At 41.8% G+C, this 24,085-nt stretch overlaps 1 protein-coding gene across 2 annotated transcripts in view; it reads left to right on the top strand.

Annotated features, from left to right (window-relative positions):
• The window catches only part of DHRSX (dehydrogenase/reductase X-linked), a 177,276-nt gene that overhangs the window by 101,614 nt on the left and 51,577 nt on the right, over positions 1–24,085 (top strand). For both annotated transcript variants that reach the window (XM_042789004.1, XM_033000172.1), the window contains exon 4: positions 10,629–10,730. In XM_042789004.1, coding sequence (XP_042644938.1) covers positions 10,629–10,730 — 102 coding nt within the window. The remainder of the gene's footprint in view (positions 1–10,628; positions 10,731–24,085) is intronic.

Raw genomic sequence — 24,085 nt, 5'->3', positions numbered from 1 at the left:
TCAGAAAATGTATGCTCTTTTCAGGAGGTGTAGCCAATAGGAGAGTTGTTTTGCCATCACATAATGATTCTCTGGTATTAAAGTCTGGCCATGAATTGAAAGTTGATTTCATGTATGAAATATCTAGACAATGTACTGACAAAGTCCCACTGGAAGGGATTTTTTTCAGATCTCCAAGTACGTATTTGATACTGACTTGTGGAAAGAAGCTCCTGCACAGCAGACTAGGACATACTGGTTGCATTCTGAGTTTTGACTGAAAACTTCGAAGCTTGCCTTAAAGTAGCATAGAAGATACTAATCTATTTTGAAAAATCAGTAATAGCAGGTAAAATTTAAAAGGCCGAAAGCTAAAAGCCAGTTTACATCTCTTGACAATTATATCTGCGAGAGGACAGGAGAAACCAGACCCACACCAACGATGACGAAGTGGCCCAGCTCATTTCTGGCCCACTGTGGGAGCTGGGGCATCATCAGCGCTGAGCTATTTTAGTCCAAAAGCAGGCTAATTGGATTTGGAGGTTCATTACTGTAGCAACTAAAACAGAAAGTCTATTCTATAGATATTACGGCTCTAGGAGTGCCTGTAATTAAGGTGGCCCTGTTTTAGCAACCCCCTGACTTTCTGAACAGCCTCTTCTTCATTGAAGTCCGTGTTGATTCTCTCTCCAAAATGAATGCATTGGGAATGTGAGGGCTTTTTTTTTTATTATTTTATAAGGTGAAGAAAGTAGGCTTTCACATTAAAAAATAAATAAATTAAAGAGGATGAGGGAATCAAGATTTAGGGGTGTAAAGATATGAGAAAGGTAGCTAATTTGAAACTAAATTGAATTTGGTAGGGTTTGGCTAGCTTGAAGAAAATGTTTTGAATAAATAAATTACATTTGCTTGTGAACAGTAAGCTGTTCATATAGAAAAGAAGTTCTGCAAGTCAAGAGGGGAACAGCTCAAGAGGAGTGCTGGTGCATGTTTTAGTCAGGGTACATGTCTAATAAAATATTATGAAGGAGGAGGCTGCCAGCAAGAGATCGCTGGGCATTTTTTTGTCCTCACTGGTAATCTTTCATATGCATGTAAGTGCCCTTCATCATCAAATTATACAAGTGATTCAATATCTTAACTTTTAAGCTACGCAACCCAAGATGTATTGGGAATGTGGAAATCCAGAGCTGAGAAACTAGAAACAAATGATAGCTCCATATACTCTGCAGAACTATACCAGTTTAAACGAGTTGAGGACTCTGCATCATTTCTAGGAAGACATGCTCCTAGCTTGCTTTGAAGTACATTTTCTTTTTGTCATCTTGTAAAAGCCTTGCTGACTTTTATCTTGTTTAATAGCTTGACTCTGTATTACTTCCAAAAATCTCTTTACTTGAGTTTCATTCTTGATGGAAAGTGTCAATATAAGGACACTGTAATGTGTGTGTCACATGTGTGCCGTATATTTTGAGGTTTTAAATGAGATGTAAGTCACAGCGTAGAGCATAGCCACCGTAAGGAGTAAATGTCACCCAAGAAGAAAAAGAAACATATCTGCAATTCTCAAAATATAGTGATTAAATTTATTATAGAAATCTGTTCTCCAGGGAGCAAGAGAAAAATACATCTAAAAGTATATAGAATCGTAGAATCACAGAATAGTTTGGGTAGGAAGGGACCTTGAAAAGGTCATCTAGTCCAACCCCCCCCTGCAATGAAGGTAATAATAGTAATTAAGGTATTCTAAACCATCTTCTGTCCATAAATGATGAATCTTCAGATGCTCACTGTGAGATCTTCTGTCCCTATGAGGCAGAGGAAGTTTACCTGGGTCTGTCCTCTTGTTTCTGGTCTCTGTGAAGGGAAGAAAACACTTATCTGTGAATGGGATGAAGGCTGCCTTCCTCAGTCCTCAAAAGGAGATATGAGAAGCATTTCCACTGCAACACTTTTTTTTTTTTTTTTTTTTTTTTTTTTTTTTTGACAGATACCAGCCCCAGAGTGAAACTAGTGTGGCCGTGTCATTTTCTCACCATTTCTTCACAGGGCTTTAAATGGTCCTATGAAAAAACAAAATAATTTTTTCCTTTCAACCTATGTGAACGCGCACCTGTAGATACTAGAAATGATGACAGAAGCGGTTCCAAAAACAGTTGTTCAGTGGGGTAAAAACAGTCTTCCCATAGGAACAAGGGAGGATATCAGAGGACTGTCTCTCTGTGGTCAGAAACCTGGGTGATGAGCACCTGAACTCATGAGGAGGAAGATGGCATCTAATTTCCAGCAAGTGAATGAGGAAATTTTGTCTGTACCTATTATTGTATTTGCTATTCTGAAAAAAAAAAAAAAATAAAGCCTCTCCAGTCAATAACCTGGAGAAAATTTTACCCACAGGAAGCTGAGATAACCTTTCTCACCCTGAGAGCTGGCTGTGGTTCCCACTGCTCTTGTCCTGCTGCCACCACCTCCTATGGTTACTCTTCCGACAACGGCAGCTTATTTCTTTTCAAGCCCTGTCCCTGCTGAACAGAAAATGTCAGATATTGTACAGCAAAGCACTACTCGCATGTTTGGAAAACCCAGAGCATGCTATGTCTATGGCAATTATGCTAAAAAGGGAGCATATTTAAATAACATCCTACCTGGTGGTGAAATTAGCAGAGTCATGCATGGGCATTTCTGTCGCTTTACATGGACTACCTTGGTTTTGTGCTGCTGCTACATCCCAGTGCTCTGGCAACATGATCTGTGAAGCTGTTCAGGGGGCTGTCTTGAGATGATATTTTGGCAGTAAAGGGAGCTGCTCTTAGTGACAGAGCTGAAACACTCTTCTGACCCTGGAATTTTGCTTATTTTGCTTAACCAGTACACAAGGGCTACGGAGGTGTTTGTAGAAGTTAAAGGATCACTGGTCTACGCCACACACTTCTCTTGTGGAAGTTGAAAGTAGCTAAGCCAGATTGTTCAGTTTCCGAGAGCAAATTTCTTTTTTACTTTACTCTTCCACCTCTGAGAAAGAAAGTATCTCTCAGAAAGCTGAAGACTTTTTTCTCCATTTCTCTTAATATGATAGGTTAAAGCTAAATGGTTAAGAAACGGCACCATGAAATGCCTTTTTTTACAATAGCTCTTTGAGCAGACAACGTTGAAACCATACTGAGGAAGAAAAAAAGAAGCAGGAATTTCTAATATTTGCCCAGTGTGGATTTCTGTTTATGTCGTGAACACTGATGCCGAGCTCTTTTTTCACTGAATAGGCTGGCGGATGACACACAGAGGCTGTTCACAAAGGCTAACATTAGGCACAGGAAGCTAATCTCAGACCACCTTTAAAGTTAGTGGCACTAGAACGGGTGACTCAGAGGAGGAGCAGCCGAATTTAGGTGCTCTTGCTTGCCTGCTGGAAGGCGGTAGACAAACTAGACTAACTAAAGTTGTGAGTGTATCTTTTAATGACCGTACCCAAACAGTATGTCTTTAAATGTGCTCACTATTTTGATCCGTGGCACTGCACTCACACGCTTTGCCAGATGGATTTGTTCCATCTGTCTTTTCTTCAGTGGCATATCACAAGGATCAAGTTAAACAGTAAATCTGTGCTAGAGTTAGCCATGGTTTATTACTTCTATTAATAGTCTGTGAAAGATCAGTGATCTGAAAAAGTGCCACAAAATTATTCAGACTAATAAAGGACAGAGGATAAGACTGGGGGGGAACTTGTAAGATGCCCAACAGTCAACAGCCAACAATTTAGTCCACAGCCACATACCTAAAATAGTTCGAAGGATTAGGAGCCAAAGGTCTGCAAGTGATCACCATAACCACAGCTGGAATTAAGGGTCATCCAGTGCCATAGGTATGATTGCACATACTAGGATTTTCTATGCATTAATCAATGTAATATTTAATTGCTGTGAATCTTGGCTGCTAATGCAGAATGTTGGGGTTTCTGGAGTGCTTGTGGTGTGGAAGCCAGAGAGGTCATCAAGTGCACAAGGGTAGGAGGATGGCATAAATAAGAGACGCTGTTCTTGCCGCATTTATGATGACTGTCTCTCATTGAGCTCAATATGCAATTGGCTGGAACACGCCTTATTTACCTGTAGGATTTGGTTTTGTTTTGTTTTCCTAGAAGTCCTTCTAAAGTAAGCATTTTATAGTCCTGAATAGCACGCAATGCTCTGTCATGCATGTCTGAGCAGAACTTGCATTGCAGCCCTTGTGTTAGTCCTGGACAATATAGGAAAATTCTGTTAACAGGAGTTACATTCTGTAGACGGGAACTTGTGTGCTTCCACACATACCCAGTCGGTATGATGATAAACCACAGGTTTGTGTTAGCAGCCTAGAACCGCTTTTGCATTTTCCACTCACAGCATTGTCTTATACCAGCCACAGTTTTGAGCTCAGCTGATCAGAATTTCCAGCTGGCCAGGATTTCATTGCCCTCTCTTGGCGGCCCTGTTTTGATTGAAAACATCTTTTGTTTTGGCCGGAAGATGTGTAAACAGATGAGCAGGCCTTGCCGAGAAAGATGAATTGATTCTGGGCCACCTTACTGTGGGGAGAGAGGACCACAGGAGAAGGGAGATACCGAGCTTGTCTCTGAAGACTGGACCAGCCAAAGCCACTGTTTATTAGTGTCAGCAAGACCAGTGCAGTGACAAAAGGGAAGGAGGCTCCAGTCAATACTGTTTTGTGTCTTCTCCTCCCAATTCATGCTTTTTTTTCTCCTGGAGTTTGCTCCACTACATTTACACCTGCCACCTTGCTGACGGAGCTTCTCTATAGCTCTGCAATGCAGCATCTCTCACATGGTAGGTATTTGCCTCATTAAGAGCACTTTCTGATAAAAAACACTGCCGTTGCACTGTCCAGGTGCTCAGAAGTGTACTCAGTTCTTTTATGAGCAGGATAACTTTTCTTCTTCCTGCTGTGCATATGCCAGAGTATGACTTTGTGAGGCAGAATAGCATATGAAAGGCCAAATTCCTCAGTGCCCCCTGTGCAGATACGGCAGCCAGAGACCGACGTACCTGTGTGGAGCTTTTGCAACATGATTTTGAGTATGAATATGTGACTACTGAGCACCACTTTTTCTTATCTTGTCTAGGAACCATTCCTTGTGCCTTGCTGGAGAATTCACTCTTCCTGCTGGTATCTTCAGACATGGGGTGGGTGGCTGGCAAGCAGGAACAGGCAAAGCAATCCTTTCTGTAGTCCTCTTTCCACCATGACCTATGAGTTCTCAGCTCCCTTCCGCACTGGGCAGAGTTGCAGCTTTCCCTAGAATGGATCCCCTGCTTATGTTTATAACACAAAGACAGTGAAAGCATGATGGAAAACTCCTTTGGCATAAGTAATAAAAGAAAGTTGACTCTGACCTATGATTTCTGCTGAAGTAGAGCTGTAGCTGTCCGTAATAATTTCAAGATGATGAGTTAAGAGTTGAGTGCAGAAAAAGTGGTAGTTGGTAGGTGGCCTCCGTCTCATCTTAATGTGATCTAAATCAAACCTAAGTGACATGGTCTTTGCAGGAGCCCAAACATTCCTGTGTTCTGCTGGTCAGTGAATAGCTCAGAAGTTACAGCCCCTGTCATTCAGTGCAATATCTGTCCATTCTGTTTGTTTCTCAATTTTCCTTCCATGGTAGACCAAAATTCCCATTTCGTGCTTTTTGTGCGCTGTGATACAGGCACAGAAGAAAATGTGTAACCAGGATCAGCTGTTACTGGCGCGGAAAGCAAAGGAGGGGAACTCTACAGGTTGAAGAAGAAAGGTGTGCTAATAGCGTGAAGAAGCAGACGGACAGAAACGAGGAAGCTGACCCCGAGGGGAAACTCAGGGGTGTGTGAGCACTCGGGGGCTGTGTCAGGCTGTCCTAACGCCGGGCCTCCTCCTGGCTCCCGTGGGTCTCGTGGTGTCAGAGAGCTCCCCAGGAGCCGCCAGATGCCCGTCCTTCAGGACCTCTGCCTCGAGTTCCCGTGTCCACGCGAGCGGAGGGTGCACAGGGCAGGAGCAGGCACTGAACGCCGCGGGTGCTCAGCGGGGTCGTGTGCGGCCCGCCAGCGAGACCCTGTGCGATTTGTTGGGCACAGAGGAGCAGCCAGAAAACCAGCGTGCAGTTCTTCTCTGTTGCTGAAAAGGTGCTGCACCCGGCAGATACGTGTTTGAAAGAAAGCAATTAGGCAAAGCAGCAATTGTAGCGCCGTTATATACATATCTATTCATATGTGGATAATGGCATAAGTAGCTCTAGCTGTCTTTTGGGAATTATGCTCCTTTTATATTTTATTAGCTAATAACTTTCTGACAACTGAGTCATCAAATTACAATAAAAAAATAGTGAAATATTTTTAACAATGAATATTTTAGTGAGTGTCTGACAATTATATATTCACTTGCTTTCATTGGAAGGATTATTTAGATAAGAACAAGGGACACATCCGGTAAAAGAAAGAAATACGATCATGTCTGTCATAGAAGTACCCGAAAGCAAGGAGTAGTATAGGAGAGATAAAATGGGATAGAGTTAGAAATTAGAGTATTTCAGTAGCATTAGCTGCAGATATTCTGTATGTAGATTCTACTCCCTATTTTTGCTCTTAATAGCATACAGAAAATCAAAGGGACCAGTTAGTTTTGAAGCCTATTACATTATTAAACTCAAAAGCAGAAAGACCACTATCATTATTACTTACTTGAATAATTTGAAGTCTAGTGAAAGATAAACCAAAAAGATAAGAAGTAACATATCTAAATATTAATTTTGGAATGTTTCAGTTTGCTTACTGTTATTGCACATCTTTTTGCTCATACCTATTCTATGCAGAATACCTTTTGCCATCACCATTTCTCAAAAGCGGTTCAAGTCACATTGCTAATACAAGTTCAGGTTTGGTCGTTTGCTCACATCATTAAACACTGGTCTTTAGTAATTAAGGCATTTTAAAAGTTGTCATGCTGAGTATGTTTGTGTATGCTTCAAAGTATTCTAGAAACTAACCACTGTCCTCACCTTCTAACTGTACAATTCTTCAGTACACTGATAAAATCAAATAGGCGGAACACGGGACAAAGAAGAAACGCCGTGCCTGTTCACTGAGTCAGCACACGACGTGGACCGTGTTTTGGCACTCTTTCTGGAGTGGAACGGCCCCTCGGTCGGCACAGTGCTCGTGCCAGAGAAACTGCCTCCCTGGCAAAGAGCCGCCGCGCACCAATAAGCACAAACAAGGACTCTGGCCATTACTGTTTCTGCCCCGTGAGCAAAAAGAAAAGTTTGGGGGTTGATTTGTTTGTTTGTTTTCCTTTCCAAAGCGTGTTCTGATCTTTTGTTGGCAAGTGCTTTACAATACCAAATATGATGACACGTTTCCCAAGTAAGCAAGTAAATAAGCTTAGTAATGATAGCCTTGGCCTAGTATGCCATTAGTCTGGGCACTGCACAGTCATAATGAGGGACAGCACTAGCTCTGCAAAACTACAAAATTAAGGGAGGGGAGATCAAACAAGTGTAGCAAAAAGTTAATTCCCACGAAGGAGGAAGTTGCACTGGTTGGGATGAAAACACTCCCCTTGGCACGCTGGTTATCTAACCACCGTTGTTGCTGGCAAAGCAGAAAAAGACAATTTCAAGGTCAGATGAGGGGAGAGATTAATTTTAGCTTAATGAATGTTCTCAGTGGCCTGCTTTTCTTGCAAAATCCAGGAAAGTCAATAATGTTTCCACAGCCCATAAGGGTGGTAAAGAAGTGCTTGGGTCCTGCACTGTGCCACAAAATACTGCATCTAATGAAAGCCCAACGCCTTCTGTACCAAGATGAATATTTTGTATTAAAAAGGATTCCTCCATTGGCAGTGTGAGTGGCTGCCTCCTTAGAAGATGATCCTGCTTTCCCTAATCTCTTTCCTTGACGAGCTGCCTGGAGAAGTAGAGCAACAGCAGAGTCAGCACGAAGCTTTGCCTTGGTCTTTACTCCATTCCTTGTCACACTAGTTACTAATAAGTTAGTACAACCAGGTTTTGTGTATCATCTGAGCAATTACAGTGCTGCTCATATGGTTTTATATGGCTGCCAGGCCACAAGAGGAATGACCTAAACAACTCTCTGCTTTTACAGGAGTTAATAACTTTTGCATTTCCTTACCACCTCCAAATGCAGGACATCAGTGAAATTAAACAAAATTGCAGACCTCCTAAAGGTCTATAGAGAGCCCAGGAAATTGTCTAGCGTTATTCATGAGTCAGTGTTGTTGAACTACTATGACTTTACAGCCATTTCGAAAAAATGTATGCACACTATCTTACAATTGGAATATAAACATTCTTTCTCTTAAAAAAAAAAAAAATGGAAAAGGCCACTGAGTAATTTATATAAATTCACCAATACAATTTCAGAGGACTAATACTGTCTGGATTCAAAATATATAAGGATTATTAAAGCCCCATACTGTAAAACTGAAGGGAACTGAAGGAACTGTTCTCCTGTAAAGGATTTTAATAACAGCTGTGATTGTCTTTTGTTATTTATCTTGCTGTTGTGCCTGCAGGCCTTCCTAAGGTCTTATTGTACAGACATACTATAAAGAGGCATTATAGCTCACAGCCTGGGTTGTGACAGCATGAAACAGTTTGGTGAACATCATTGATGGACCAGGAAAAGGAGTAAGAGGGAAGGTCTCTTATTGCAGACTGGGTTGGAGCCTGTTTACCCAACAGTTTAATGTTCCTGTCAGAAAGGCTTTCTTTAGCGTGTGTAAAGAGCTATGTATCTTTAATTTTCCCTTCCTTTAAAGGCTGTTTCTTTCACAAGCAGAGGTGGGGAACGCCGTGTGCAGGGAAGGGGGTGTCTATTCCTTCTTGTGGAGGGCAGGGGAGCAGCCTCGGGCCGGGAGGTGGGAGAGCAGAGGGCAGCGAGGATTCGGAGCCCCAGTCCTCAGCTGTGGTGGCCAAAAACCATCCTGGGGACCAGGCGTCAGTGCAGAGGTTGCCACAGCTCAGAAAATCTGGGATTTTGTTGAAATCAAACCAGACAGTGAGGACTCAGCACACAGTGAACGGGGGGGGGGGGTGTGTGTGCTTTGTACAGCCTTCGCCTTTCTTTCTGCTGGAGTTAGTCACTGGAGGTTGCTCAGTACTGTCTGGCTTTCTCAAGGTGAAAGACCCTTTGGTCTTTCTTGGAAAATTCACTTTTTGGAAAAGGTTCAGGTAAATCCACCTAAGAGCCCTAGTTTACTGGGTCTGTCTGGGGTGGAGTTGACAACATCTAGCTGACTTGGAGTCCCACCACAACACGTAGTAAACCAGAAGAGAGAATAACATCTGCGCCAGAGATTTTCTGGCTTAAAACATAGCTAATGCTGAAAGAAACCAAAAGCCTGACATGCAATATGTATATTTTCTAAAAGGCTAAAAGAGGTGGGTGAAGTCACAGTTTTCTTTCTTTTTCCCCTTTGCAGAGTTTCTAAAGAATTTGGGTTGTTTGTGTGGGGATAGCTACTGCTGTTGGGGGGGGGGGGGGGTGTCACCACTTGTTTTCACCTCATAGCCCTGGTTTTGGCTGTCACGCAAGGCAAGGCAGTGCTGTGAGAGTGGGGGTGAAAGCTGAACAACTGCAACAGGAGGGGAATTTTCAGACCTGATGAGTTTAAAGTTGTTGGAGGATTTAAGTACTCTTTTTTTTTTTTATTTGAATGAATTAAATTTGTAGCGTTCTAGTGAAGGTCAATGGCTGACTAATGCTTCGGACAAAGGATGCTTTTGCTAGAGACGTGTTTTCTTGAAAATAGAAAAGTACCAGTGTTAAGTGTATTTCGAGACACTGACACGCTGCCCCTTGACCAACATCGTTGGTGTAGGCAGACTGCTGACCCCCTGCCACCCTGCCCCTTGACCCGACATGGGCAGCATAGGCAGGATGCCGCCCGCAGTATCCGCGTGAGGTAGGATCCTCTCAAATCACCCTGCCATTGCTGGAGCCAAGGGGAGGCACGACTCCTACCCACATTCAGAAAAAGCATTTACGTGACTGGTTGTTGCTGCCCGGTGGCCAAGTATCACGACGTGTCATCACAGCATGACACCAAGTGTCCCTGGATGTCCACCACAGCATCTCTTATGATGCCATGTTGGACTCCACCACTGTTTGGACCACAGACACGCAGCAGATAATCTTCAAAAAAGCATAGGGCAGCATGTTTTGCATCAGAAACTCAGGGAAACATTGTGGTGCCTGATATGGCTTCTACTCTTCCCATTTGACTTCCAGCTGCCACGTCTTGCTCATTTCAGCGCTGAAGAGATATAGCTCCTCTTCCTAAATGGTAGCAGTAGAAAAAACAGTAGGGCTGGGACATATTTGCTTCGTTTGATATCCTTCTTCACCTCCTGGCAGCAGCATTCCTCATATTTTCTCTGTGAAGAATCAATAATTTAAAAATAGGAAGGAAGGAAGGAAGGAGAAAGAAGAAACCTTCCAAGACCAGCTTCACCCATAATTTTCAAAAGCCTGGTTTATTTTTAAAATCTTTACTTTCCTGGTGACATTGTCACAGGAGTCCTCCTTGATGTCTGTGAGTGTGTTTTTATATCACTGTAACTGACTTAACTCTGTTTTTGTTCATCTCCTCTTCTCTCCCAGTGGAGTTTTTATACTGTGATTTGGCTTCCATGAAGTCTATACGGCAATTTGTGCAGCGGTTTAGAGCAAAGAATTGTCCACTCCATGTCCTGGTGAATAATGGTGAGTTCTGTTTTTTAATTCACATATCTGCAGGGGAATATGTGATAAATGGGGCTCTCATCTATCACTTCACATATCAAATCGATTATCTGAACCATACAGCAGGTCACAATATCGCTGCATTAACAGCGATGTCTTTCTAGGAGTTAAAGTGCATTTTTTGGAGAGGTTGTCTGCTGAGCAGACTGAACACTTCAGTCCCACCCCTGCTTGCGATGTTATTACAAGTCTTGTTCCTTTGCTGTGTTTTTTACCTCTCCAGCACTAAAAATCATGCGGCTGCACAAGAATCTGAGCATCCCTAATAATTTTTACAAAAAGGAGAGGAAAGCTGTACTTTATGCCTGTAGAAAAACTCTTCTTTCACCTTTTATTTACTTTTTCTCCCCTTGTATTTTCCCTGTATGAACACATGTGTTTACTATGGCTGCCTGGTGAGCTGGGTTGGGGGATTACTCCATCTGAAATAGAATCTGGTAAATTTTCCAGCGACCTCAGAGCAGTCACTGCTTAGATCAAGGTGCTACTGCAAAGTTGTCCATAAAGCTGCGTCCTCAGTGGTCAGGGAACAAATTAAAAGGACAACATTTATCTTACATTCATACAATTATCAAATGAATCTCATTACTCTTAGGGATTTAAACTTTTATTATTCACATAGTTGCCATCTTATTACGTTTTATAGCCACAGTGTTTTTGGAAACCAGCCCATACAATAAATTTCCCCCTGCAAACTCTGCATGCACTTTCCTAAAGGGGAATTTTCACCTGTCTAGTTAACTAGGGGAAAAACCCACCAGCAACGATTTAGGCTTCTTTTAGAAGTTTTCTGCTTTTATGTGCTGCTGTTCTTGTTTTCCCAATTATTTGCATGTATTTTTATTAAGGCATGCCAAAGAACATTTTCTGGTTTTTTTATGCACCCTTCAGTTGTAGTGAGGGCAAACGTGCTGCAAATAAATGGGTTTGTTACATTCGTTGATGCCTTAAAGAGCTCTCAGTAACACAGGCAAATATTGCAATAAAAATTCAAGAGTATTTTGTTTCCTGATTGATATGAAACATTCATGAAATGTTCAATTAAATCTTCATTTTTATTTGGTTAGTCAAAAAAGCCTACCATTATTATTTTAATTGTGCAATAATTAAAGGTAGTGGATATTTAATCCTGGTTACAGAATTTTTCCAGTTTTACATGCCTACTTTTAAAGATACAGAGTAGAAACTGTTACACAGATGGGAACACCTTTATCTGAAAAAACAGCATTTTGTGGAAAAAAGGTTTTGAGATCTAGGCACCTGTCAGACATCTCCTGCCCTCCACCTCTTTTCTGCATGAGCAAAGCCAGGACTTTGCAGCACGGGCCTGGGGGAGAAATGATGGGGCTGAAGCAACAGCACATCTGGGAAGCGTTCTTGAATAAAGGATTTTGTTCTGCCCTAGCTGCTGCTGAAGCAAGGTGGATGAAAATTGCAGTTAAATATGTCTTCTTAATCAAGAAACAAAGTTGTATGAAAATAGATCTCCTAATGTGCCTAATATGATATGAGACCAAGGAATGTAGGCCCAAAACTTCTAAGAAAGAAGCTTGAGACTAATATTTGCCTGAATCAGTCTATATTTTGTGACCTGCAAGAAGGACATTTGATTTCACTTACGCTTGGTTACCAAATACAGCTGGCAAGAGAAATACCTTGTTTGAGAAAATCCTGTTACAAACTACAATGAAATTAATGGTCCAACTCTGTTTTTTGCTGAATATTTAACTGAATCACAGAAGTGATCACATCCAAAGCTGCAGTAAAGACTTCCATATAATTAGGTTAGTCTCTGACCATTACCTGTCAAGTTATCAGACTCCACTTCTGAAAGCTGTTTTTTTGGTTTGGGTTTTTTTTTTTTTTTGGTCCTTTTTGCTTGCTCTTGTCAATAATCAGTAGCATTTAGTTTTGTTACTTGTTTCAAAGTGAAAGCCCAAGTGATTTCTTGGTACACAAGGGGAAAATGAACATACCGAATGGAGGAGAAATGGCCTGATGCAAAACCCTTTGAACAGCTTCTTTTAGCTTTCCATCAGCGTTGAGCACATCCAAGACAAATGCCGGTGTTTCTAATAACTGGCTGGCTTTTCCTTTTACCTTTCCCTTCCTCTTTCCTTTTTTTTTTTTTTTTTTTTTTTTTTTTCACTGTAATGCAATGAACTGAGCAGGAATATTCTGTCCATCATGGACTGCAGAGCTGGAGGCACTACTCGCTCTAAGGACTCATCAGAGTTGCCAGCTCCACTGCCTTCACCGCATGATCCCCCGAACACAAGCTTGGCCTCTGGAAGGGGACAGTGCTTGCAATATTTAAATGTCTGATGGGAATGAGTTGTTGGGCAAGTTGTCAGTGAGTGTGTATGCTTTCTGTCAGAAAACTCTGTTTTCAGTGGGAAGACATTTTGCATGACCATTAGATGCCTTGCAGAACAATTCATGAAGACATGGCTGGTTTTCTTATCTCAGTGTATGCATCTAGAATGATAGGTTTCTTAGTATCACTTAGTACTTTCTTGTTTCTTACAGATCTTGAAGCTCTAGCATTCTTGAGATGAAGAGTTATTTCTATTTTTTAGCATATGGGGAAGTGCCTGTGGGCCAGGCATCTGCACAATGCATTTCTAGGCAGTCATATGCTTTTAAGAGTCTGACCCAAAGTCTGTTAGGGCTAATGGGAAGTCTCCATTAGGTTTTGAAAATCAGACTTTATGTGGGTCTCATGACTTCTGAGTCAGACCATCTGCAACCTAGGAAGAATTTTCCTCTCTATCTTCATAGGACCAAGCATTTTATTATCAAGGACTATACTTTTTTTTTTACTTTTAATGTAAAAATGCCAAGAACTGTTACATTGCTTTTTTTTTTTTTTTTCACACTAGTATTATTTAATTGTTTTAAGTCAAAAACTATTAAATTGGTTGATATAATCATGTCTATACATTAGTGATCTTTCCAGATCTTATCTCCATGAATATGTATCCTGTATGTATGTGAAGGGATATGATACATGATTGTGGGCTTGTGTGAATCTATCAAAAATCCAAACATTTCAAGATTAATTGAGGAAAGCTCTAACAGTGTACAGTAATGCAAACTATGAAATTAACATTTAAATATCATTAAAGACTGGTGATTTGGCATGAATTACTCTTCTAGATACATAATCAATACTGCATGTCTGACCTAAGATCATTGTGAAATTCAGTTTTCTAGGTCACTGGCAATTTTTAAAATAGGTATCTCTATCACTTTCTTGCCATCACTTGTCTTCCTCAATGATCTAGTTGGAAATTAAATTAATATTGAAATCCAGAGTTTCAAAGTATTCTCATAGAGCTAGACACCCAGGTCCCAGAAAAATTTCAGTAAGATTTAGGTATCCAACTAATTCAGGCACCTTAAGAAGCCTTACATGAACATTTAGTGCATTCAAACATTCAAAATGGAGATTAGTGCACTAGAGTCACCTTCTCTCTTTTTGTTATAGCTGATTTTAGCATATACATTTAACTTTCTAATTTCTAATTTAAAAGGAAAAATTTGGTTGAATGCACACATTATTTCAGCTGACAAATAAAGGCCTGTTATTCCATTACTATGCTTTCTGCATCAGTAATGTGCATGCTCAGCTCTTGGTTTTTAAAATAAACAAAACATATTAAATATGCAAATACAGTATTACGTAAACTTTTTTAAAAAATATAATGTGCTAGTGCTAAAAAGAGAAAAATGCAATGACACAGAAAACAAATTCTTTTTTCGTGGAAAAAAAAGTAAGCTAAATAGCTGAACTATGAGCCACAGAAAGATGGATGCAGTACAAGCAGATTAGAAAACAATCTGACAGAAGGTCAGAAGTGTATGTCTTCTAGTCCCCTAATTAGCAATTGGGTGGCAATTTTTCATTTTTGTTTTTGAAAAGGACTGTCTTTGTACCATTGAAAAGCATTTAGCCAATTACAACATGCACACTGGTGTAATTATTTAATACATTCATTAAAATGGTATTTCTGGTAAGGCGCAGTAGAAGGGCTGGTATCTTCCTGTGGCTGAAAAAGGGACCGATAGTAAAACACTTCATAAAATTCCATGAGCCAAAAAAACCCCCATGGTTTCATGCCACAGAGAATATTTCTAACTTTGAAGTCAGTCATTTTCTCTGTGTTCTAGAAATGTTTTTCAGCATCTTGTAGTTATTGTTTCCACTTATACATTGTTTACAGTACCTAATGATCTTAAAACCAAGCGAGCTAACACTGAAAGTCCTTCTAGTACTTAACAGGGGCTACAGGAAAGATGGGGAGGGACTCTGCTCTTTGCCAGGGAGTGTAGTGATAGGACAAGGGGAGACAGTTTTAAACTGAAAGAGGGTAGATTCAGATTAGAAATTAGGAAGAAATTAGTTGCTGTGAGGGTGGTGAGGAGCTGGCCCAGGGTGCCCAGGGCTTTAACCAATCTGGTCTAGTGGAAGGTGTCCCTGCCCATGGCAGGGAGGTTTGAACTAGATGATCTTTAAGGTCCCTTCCAACCCAAACCGTCCTATGACTCTATGATTCTGTGAAATCAAAACATCTTTAGTGGTAACAAAATACCTACAGATACCAAACCTGCTCAGTTTGACTCATTAACAATGAAATACCAACTACCTTCTCTGTTGTGTTTCATTGTTTGTGATTTTGGCTACAGGTTAGGAAAGGAGGGGGAGAAAACGATGAGGACATTCAACATATTACTTGGCATGCCCACCAACACAAAAAAAAAGAGCTTAGAGATTTCAGGATCTTATTAGCCTATTGTAGACAGATTACAGTTAATATATTTGAGGTTGAAGCTTATCTAACCCAATTTAAAATCAATATTTCTGAACTGCTGGCTAATTCAGATGTTCATATTTCGTACTTGCTGGATCATCTGAGAAATCTGTCTCTTGATAGAATGAATAAGTCTCTATAAGCTTCCCTCTTTAGTTCCTAGGACACAATAAAAGCTGTATCAGCAGGTAAGTATGTTTTCTTTGTTTTACCTATACCCAGTTCAGCCATGTGCAGTCCAGCTGTAATCCTTTGCAGGGAGACATTTGAGTAGTCCCATGGTTGCTGCCACGGTTGATCACATATTAAAATATTCTTATGTTTGAGTATTCGCAGAATCAGATCTTCAGAAGAAGTGTGAGATTTGAGGGGTGGGAACAAGTGGATATATCAAATGCAAACAATTTTATAGGTACCCGCCTATTCACAGGTACTATTGATTAGTTGGGTTTAACAGTAGTTACTTATATTATCGCAGTGGAATCTATGGAAAGATCCTGTCCCACCATATCAGGTAAGAGACAGGTTCCCTCTCTGTAGCAGCTGCAGAGTACACAGACTATAAGATGAAAAGGAGAGAAACCCCAGGGAAGTATAAATTCACTGTAGATGACACTGGGGGACAGTTAGTGAGGAGGGTTGCTGTTGACTCCGGCGGAACTTGGATTTCATCAAAAATGATGCTTCTCCTCCAGCTACCCAGGAAGGCTGTGGTGAACTCAGGATCTGATATCTCATGAATCTTGTTCCAGTGTCTTGCTGACAGCATCATGTTTCATCTTTATCCTTCCTGGAAGACTAATTAGAGCAGTAGGGAAGGAAAGGAGAGATGGAAAACTTGTAGAAGGACAGGGAGAAAGAAGGAGGAAGACAATCAGAAGGGCAAATGGCCCTTTACTTGTATGTAATGGATGATAGATACTAGTCATCATTGGAGAGCTGGGTCTTTGGGAGATGTTTAGAGCTGGAGGAGGTAACTTGAGGTGGAGGGAGGGACTGGCTGAAAATGGATATTCCCTGAATGATGGGCAAAACTAGAAGATTCATAAGGACAGTAACATGCGGTATTAATGTGTTCTAAAATAAGTAGATAATCTCAGACCCATGTTTTTTTAAGAAGCTCAGTGCATGACAGATGCCATTTACTTAGATTTTTCAGAAGAGGTCATCTTTATAAGAGAGGTGACTGGAAAGTATGGGGAGCTGGCTGATGACACCCTGCTCTTTACAGTTATTAGGTGCCTTGGGTACTGGAAGTAACTTGTCTGGGCACATGTGTCAGAGCATGATGATACTGCTGATGGTATCCAACCCAGCTTGTTCAGAGCAACCGAGGGTTGCACAGTGCCAACATTTGCCTAGCACCCAGATTTTTAGCAGCAGTCACCAACTAGAGCTTTTATTATACTCGAATAGCATTGTTATCTGCCAGAATGATATGTAACCTATATAAAGATATCAGATTTCCTGTAAAAGGTTTATTATTTATTAAAAGAATGAATAAGTTAGAAGTTTTAGGCTGCTTCTGACTTTCAACTGTAAGGATTTCATTCATGAAAATCCTGACTTTTGTTTGATACTATCTTTGTCTTTCTAATTATTTCCAAAGCTTTTTCTGTGTCTGTGATATCAAACACTTTGTGAAAAGGGAAATGTCTCAGGCTCCACATGCTGCACATTCTTGACCCATTTGCTTTTATGTCCTGAATGTGAGTGTTTTATCAGTGGAAGACAGATACAAAATTCAACTATTGATGGATTAGGAAACCCAACCGATTCTACTTAAGAGTGTGGAACATTTGCCACTGGCTTTTCTGAGGGACAGGAGCGAGCCATATTTTATTCTTACCTAATCCTTTCATAGCTTTTACATAAAAATATTTTTTATACAGATTTTACTTCTAAGAGAACTTCCTATTGAATTAGAAAGTTGTGACTGACTTTCCTATTTTCTGATTGTGAGTGGGATAACTCACCATTGTGCCTACTGAAATAACTAAAGAGTTACTGACTGTATTTTTAGGAAACAAAGGGGTTTTTTTCCAGCCAGACCCAAAAATTAATGCTCTGGTTTATTTTAGTGTAAAAAAAAAAAAAAACCTCAGTTATGGATCATGTTTTATTTTTCTAATCGATGAATTTCCAAGGAACTGACCTGTGCTTTCTGTGTTTGCTATGTAGCAGCATGACATTGAATCAGAAAGTTAATCTGTTCTTAAGGAGGTATTGCAGCCTGTTCAGTTTTGTGCTGGAATCTACTGAGATTTAGTTGTTGTTCTGTTGTTCTCACAATCCTTGAATGTGGATTGTCTGTGTTTTTTCTTTCTTTTTTTTTTTTTTAACCTACTGATAAACTAAGAGTTTATTTTTGCTGGAAAGATGCATTGCTTTATCTTCTTTGGCACAGCTAATACAGTCCACTTCTCCCTTGTGGGCATTATAGGTGGGTCTGGGAGCACTATCAGTAGACATTACTCAATTTTCTCTTCCTTACTAGTTAGTCAAACTTTTAATGTTTGGGCTAAGACTTTCCATGACAAGTATTTGCTTTAGGCTAATTTATTTTTATTTATTTTTTTTGTAATGCCAGATAAAAGACTTTAGCTGTTTCCAACAATGATAAGAAAAACATCTTAAGATTTTTCAAATGTAAAAAATGATGGCAAGTTTCTTTAGAAAGGTTCTGGTGTTGCCACAGTTTGGAATGGGGACTTGAATGCAGGGAAGATGCTGCCTTTGTGTCAGAAGCAGCTGCATCTTTTACCACCCATGGAATAGTCCCGTGATGGGTCGAGCGTGAAGCCTGTTAAGCACTGCAGTTTGAAAACCATCTTTTACGTTTTAATTGCTGAAGATTTTGCCTCTACCAAGCCTGTCCTGAGTTGAGACTGAGCAGGTCTTTCTGCTGGAATCACAGCCCCGAGCCACGGTGGGAAGTACTGCATCCAGCCAAGTGCACTGGCACCGAGGCTGGGACCAGCATCCCATCTGCTCCCCGTGGCTGCCTCTGAGCTGGGCTGGAGATGGGCACCGTGGCTCACTTCAGGCTCCTCCTGGTCTCTCCGCTGTCCTGACCGGGGGCCTGAGTCCTCTGTGATCTCCACGACAAGTTTCTGTCCCATGAAGAGCAGATTACATGGTGGGGAGAGGTGGATGGGAGGTGCTGGGTGTCTGGGTTTTACCTTGATATACAACTGGAACATGACTGTTGAGCTGGGACGTGACTTCAGGACTTTCAGGACTTAAACATCTCACCAGACAGGCTGGTGAGCTGATGTAGCTGGTGACCTCCACTGACTAGTGACCACATCTCTCTGGAAGTGTTGGCTCTTGCACTTTTAGGCATAATGACAAAACCTGTAGCATGGAATAGGAAGAAGCCTGGTTTGAATGCAGATGGGACAAGACTAACTTCCAAGAGAGACAGATCTATATGAGAAGCCTGGGTGTGGAGAATTGAAATGGAAGAGAGGCAGTTAAGGCTGGGAGGTTATAAGGGAGAGACAGCGGAAGATGAAGTGAAGAGTTGATGGGGGGGAACAGGATTGTCAGCTGGGAACTGTTAGGATGGGGGAAAACTTGATGGCAATACATTTGATTTTGCTGATTGAAAGACTTTTAAACAGAATTAAACTATGAATGTAGCATATATCCTTGTTCAATATCAGGAAATACATAAGAAAGCAAGTATGGGGGGGGGAGAGCTGGGGTGAGTAGTGAGGACAAAGAGATGCATTAGATACCTCCGAACTGTAGGAGAGGTCTCAGTCAGAGTTTGCAAGTGCTTAGACATCACATAATACACAGGGATTGAGTCTTTGTCTTGAGGACTAGAGTCTCCACTATGCACAAACTGATTGAACCTTTTCTTGCAGTGAGGTGGTTCTTGATTGATCCCTTTTTTGTGAGTTTACTGACCTTTAATAGAGATGAGAATTATCCCCCTCAGTGGGGATGTGATTGGAACCTCTCTCTTCTGTTTGGCCACTGACTTCAATGTAACTTGTAGAAATTAAGTCTCATCTACCCCTGTGTCACAACTGGTTGACACTTAAGAGGGGATAGGGAAGCTGCTGGGAGCCTCAGAGCCACGGATCGTGGCCCTGTAAGGAAACCAGCCTTGGGAGCACGTGAAGGACGAGCCGGGTGCGTGGCTGGCAGATGCCTGCAGGATGCAGAGTGAGATCTGTGAGATTCAGACACAAAAGAGCTAGAACGGCGGGGTAAGAAAATTAGGGGAAACGTACTTACTGTTTGCAGGAAAGCAGAGAGGCAGATGAAGCCGATAATGCACGTCTGGGGCTGAGCCTCTCCCCTCCTTCCCGCACACATGCTGTTCCTTGATACAATCGGCACCGGGTCACTGGCTTCTGGGAGTAAGGGAGGGAGGGATGCACAGCCCAGAGCTTTGGCTGGGAAGCAGCACACCGTCCTTGGCTTCGGCAGGGCCGTGCATTTTGGCCGGCACAGGGAGCTGGGGAAGCTGTCAGGAAGCCAGTGTGTGGAAATGGTAACGAGTGGCGCAGAGCCCCTCGCAAGGGGGCAGGAGTCAGGAGCCAGTGGGAACTTGCTCAGCGCTGGAGCGGAGGTTTAGGCAGAGTCCTGGGGAAGGTTTGTTCTGGGAAGAGGCAGGAGAGACTGAACCCTCTAGAGATGTCCCTCCTCTGCAGCCCGAGGCTGGGTCCCCGTGCTGCCCTGCTCGTTATCAAACCTGTTCTCATGGTGGCTGGTTCCCTCCAGAGAAGGTCCATGCCCAGGACGCTGTCCCACCGCTGATGCCAGGCAGGCTGACAGCAGATGTCCTGGCGTATGCCCAAGGGTCAGATGCATTGGCGTGGACTCCAGGTGTCATCTAGGGGTCGTCGCTACGCCATGGGGGTAAAATTCCTTGCTTTGCTTCAGTTTCCTCCCAGTTTGCTTTAGAAAACTGCACATACATGTTACAGAGCTCCAGAAGATACGGGGAAGTGCAAGAGTCTGAACTCTGGGGAGGCAGGAAAGAGGACCATAGCATTGGAGAGCTGTACCAAGCTTCATTGGTATTCTGGTGTTTTTCTTCTTAACTGTTTGGTTTTTTGCCTTTTCAGCTTTCATATACTGTTAACCTGGCTTCTGTGTGTGGTCCTGTCTAGACTCCAAACACTTTTCTGGGATACCAGTAGGTGTGCAGCACGCCAGTAGCACTGGCCTCTGGGTTATGGACGTAGCTTAGCAAGCAGTGTGTCTCAGCATTGCTGTAAATTCACCTCACAGATGAGGCATGCATGCAAAAAGCAGTTATGTGGGTACAGTTGTGTCTCCAGCAGGCAATTCTCAGGGCAATTCTTCTAGTAAGGCATTGCACCTTCTCATGGCTCACTAGCCAGGAGAAATCCACAGGACAGGCATACTCTGGGATAGCATAGCCCAACTGAAGGAGGCAGAACAAGCAATCTAGTGTAGGCAGCGTAGCCAGGGGATGATGCTGGATGGTTATTGAGATGTTCACTCCACTAGAGCTGTCCCTGTTCAGGAGAGAAGTGGGCTATATTATTTTATGCATAGATAGATCCACCCACAGATCTTTTTGGTGTGCGGGTGCAGAGCAGAGCGGTTTTGACACTGTTAAGTGCGGTGGGTCACCTCGTGTGGCTGCACTCATGGGATGGAAAATGCTGCTAAATGAATCAGCTACACTGGTACAAAGCCTGTATGGAGAAATGGCTTTGTGCTTTTACCTGGAGTTGGTATCTCTATTAATTTTTCCCCTTGGGAATTTTTTTTTTTTTGGTACAGTACGTACCTCTTCCTTGTAAATAGCAAGAATTGGGTGAATGTGATTATATAGGTTCACCCCCTGCTGTGAAGTTGTTACATGCAAGTGTATGTGGCTGACCTCTTGCATTGTCTGCCCAGCCTTAGGGTTGCTGGGGATAAAAGGGCTTGCATGTGGGGGCATTGCCTCCAAACCTTCTTCCGTGAGCCTGGCTGGAAAGGAACACATTTTGTTTGGCATGTGAAAAAGAGATTTTTAAGTCTTTCTTTTCTAGTGAGATTGAGAGAACTACCTTTAAAATCCTCTGAGTAGCTCACTGTAAATAAATCTAGATGAGTGAAATACTTGTATTTTTAAAGCTCTTAAAAGATATTTTATAATGGGGCTGAAGGATGTCTTTGCAGTGGGAGGTACAGGAATTACAGCAGTGTTTACCATCACCTGCAGTACAGGCAGACATGCTACAAATTCTCCTATATAATCCAATAAAACTACGATGCGCCTGGCCTTTAGTATTTACAACTGTCATAAACTTTTGGTTTTGCTGTGTGCAGTATCAGATCCATTATGCTCTTAAAATCACATAAAACAATTAATTGATGGATCCCAAACCAAGAGTTTCATTAGAAACTTTTATAGAAAATCATGATAAAGTACTGTTCGCAAAGACAGTTCTCTTGAAGTGTATTCATTCTTTGAGAGAATAATATGACTATTGCCTAGTCATAAAAGTAAGGAAGGATAGAAACTTTTTTATTCATTATAGCTAATTAAAATGTGTATAATTTGAACGTATTACAGTAAATGCATAACTGCAGCCCATTGGAATGTATTCCTATAAGAAGCACAGGTTTTCAGCGAAGTTATGCAGCAAAATATTTTCTTTATTCTAATTTATTTCTAATCCTGCAAGATCACACATTGATGTGTCATTTAGGCAGTTTTCTGCATGCATACTGTCAGTCTTTTGCCTGAATATTTCAATAACAGCTAATCAATTGCAAAGTAAAAGCTCACGTTCAGCTTATGAATTCATTTTCTAATGCCATGCTGGCATCAGTGACATTTAAAAAAATAAATCTTCTGGAAACAATCCGGCTAAATCGGAGGGAAAAACGTATAAGAAAGTTATATCAACACTGAGGTGTTTGACATTAATGGTCTACGTGCTGCCACTTCAAACTTCACACGCCTTCCAAAAAACTGAGGAGACTGACTATTGATAATTAAAATCAGAAAGATAGTGGGTTGTATGGTTTCCACACCAGAAGAATAAACAAAATCATTCTTAGTTTACAATTAAGGTATATGTTAAAAAAACCCCAAACATTTTTTTAATGGTTCAGAGAGTATTGGATTAATTGAAAGAATTAAAAATAGAAGCAGCTTTCATTCTTTGAGTTACCATTTGGGGCCCTTGAGTAAAGCTGATGACGTTTCTGGACAAAAGAAAATCAATAGCATGCCACTTTTAGTATCTACGGAATGTTAGGTAGTTAATAATTTAAAAAAGAGAGCTTGCTGCTACACTTACAAGATTTTCCCTTTTGTCAGAGAAGCAGCCAGGTTCAGTTGCCTGTTGGGTGTTGCTTTGTATGCTCGCTCTCAGTGAATTAAAATGGCTTCTCCTCAAATAAGAGAAACTGCCCTCAAATTGCAGGGCAAGATTTTTTGATAGCCTTGATATCAACTACCTCAAAGATAAGAGCCTTTTCAAAAAAAAGCCTTTCAAAGTTTTTTGGATTCATATTATTTGACCAGCTCTTGAAGACAGAAAGGAAATTATAGTAGCAACAAATGCAAGCAGAGGTGAATGTGCCTGCTCAAGGACTCGACCACAATTTCTACTCGGAGGAACCTTCTGAAGAATGAGCAAAATAATTTTCGGGAACGTGCATCTTAACAGTTGTGCATTGCATCCGTGAAATTTTTTTCTGTCTCCTGTCCTGAGCTCAGAATTGTTTTTGGTTTCCGGGACGTGCAGCACAGATGGTGGTGACTAATTGGGGTGGAGGGCAAAGCCCCTGTGTGCTCTTGAAATCCCGCGCCTCTCCGGAGGTCAAGGGGGCAGTTGCTGTAGCACAGGCATCCTCGGGGCTGATGTGAGCGGTGACAGCCTCCCCGGGTTTGCCTGCTGGTCGTGTTGCAGAGCTGAAGGGCTGTAGCAGCCATCTACAGCACTTTTCTCCAGACGAATTCCTCCCTCCCTCCCTCCCTCCGACTCAGGCAGCGAGCCCTGCAGCAGCCCCAAGCAGATGCAGAAGCGGCATTTGTAGCTCACATTGGCTTTGCTGTGCCAGGGCTGTTTTATGTTGGCTGCCTTTTCTTGGGCTTTCATTTTACCAGTGTTGCTGCAAACAGACCTCTGCAAACTGCTTTCTCCTGCCCTGTCCAAGCGGCAGAGCTTTGGAGGCCAGGATGGGCATCAGGGAGATGCAAATCATTTCCTTGTACCACCACCCTTGTATCGGTGCTCAGAGATGCAGCAATGTTTCCATCCCCCCTCCAACAGCCCGTGCTAAGCTCTGGCTCTGCTAAAACTTGCACTGTAGCAGGCTGAGACTTGGTCTGGGAGATTTTTTTTTTTTTTTTTCCCACCCTTTCCTTCTTCCCAGAAAAAATGAAAAAGTTGCAGCGGGGCTTGTCTCACATTTATGTCTGTCCATAACCTTCACTCCGGTGCTCACTCCCAGCCACCGTTCTGGATGTCATTATATGCCTCATATGCAGATTACAGAGGAAATGGA

The sequence above is a fragment of the Tyto alba genome, unplaced genomic scaffold (genome assembly GCF_018691265.1).
Source record: "Tyto alba isolate M040663 unplaced genomic scaffold, T.alba_DEE_v4.0 Super-Scaffold_14, whole genome shotgun sequence".
Lineage (NCBI taxonomy): Eukaryota > Metazoa > Chordata > Aves > Strigiformes > Tytonidae > Tyto > Tyto alba.
This window is presented reverse-complemented; position numbering and strand designations above follow the sequence as displayed.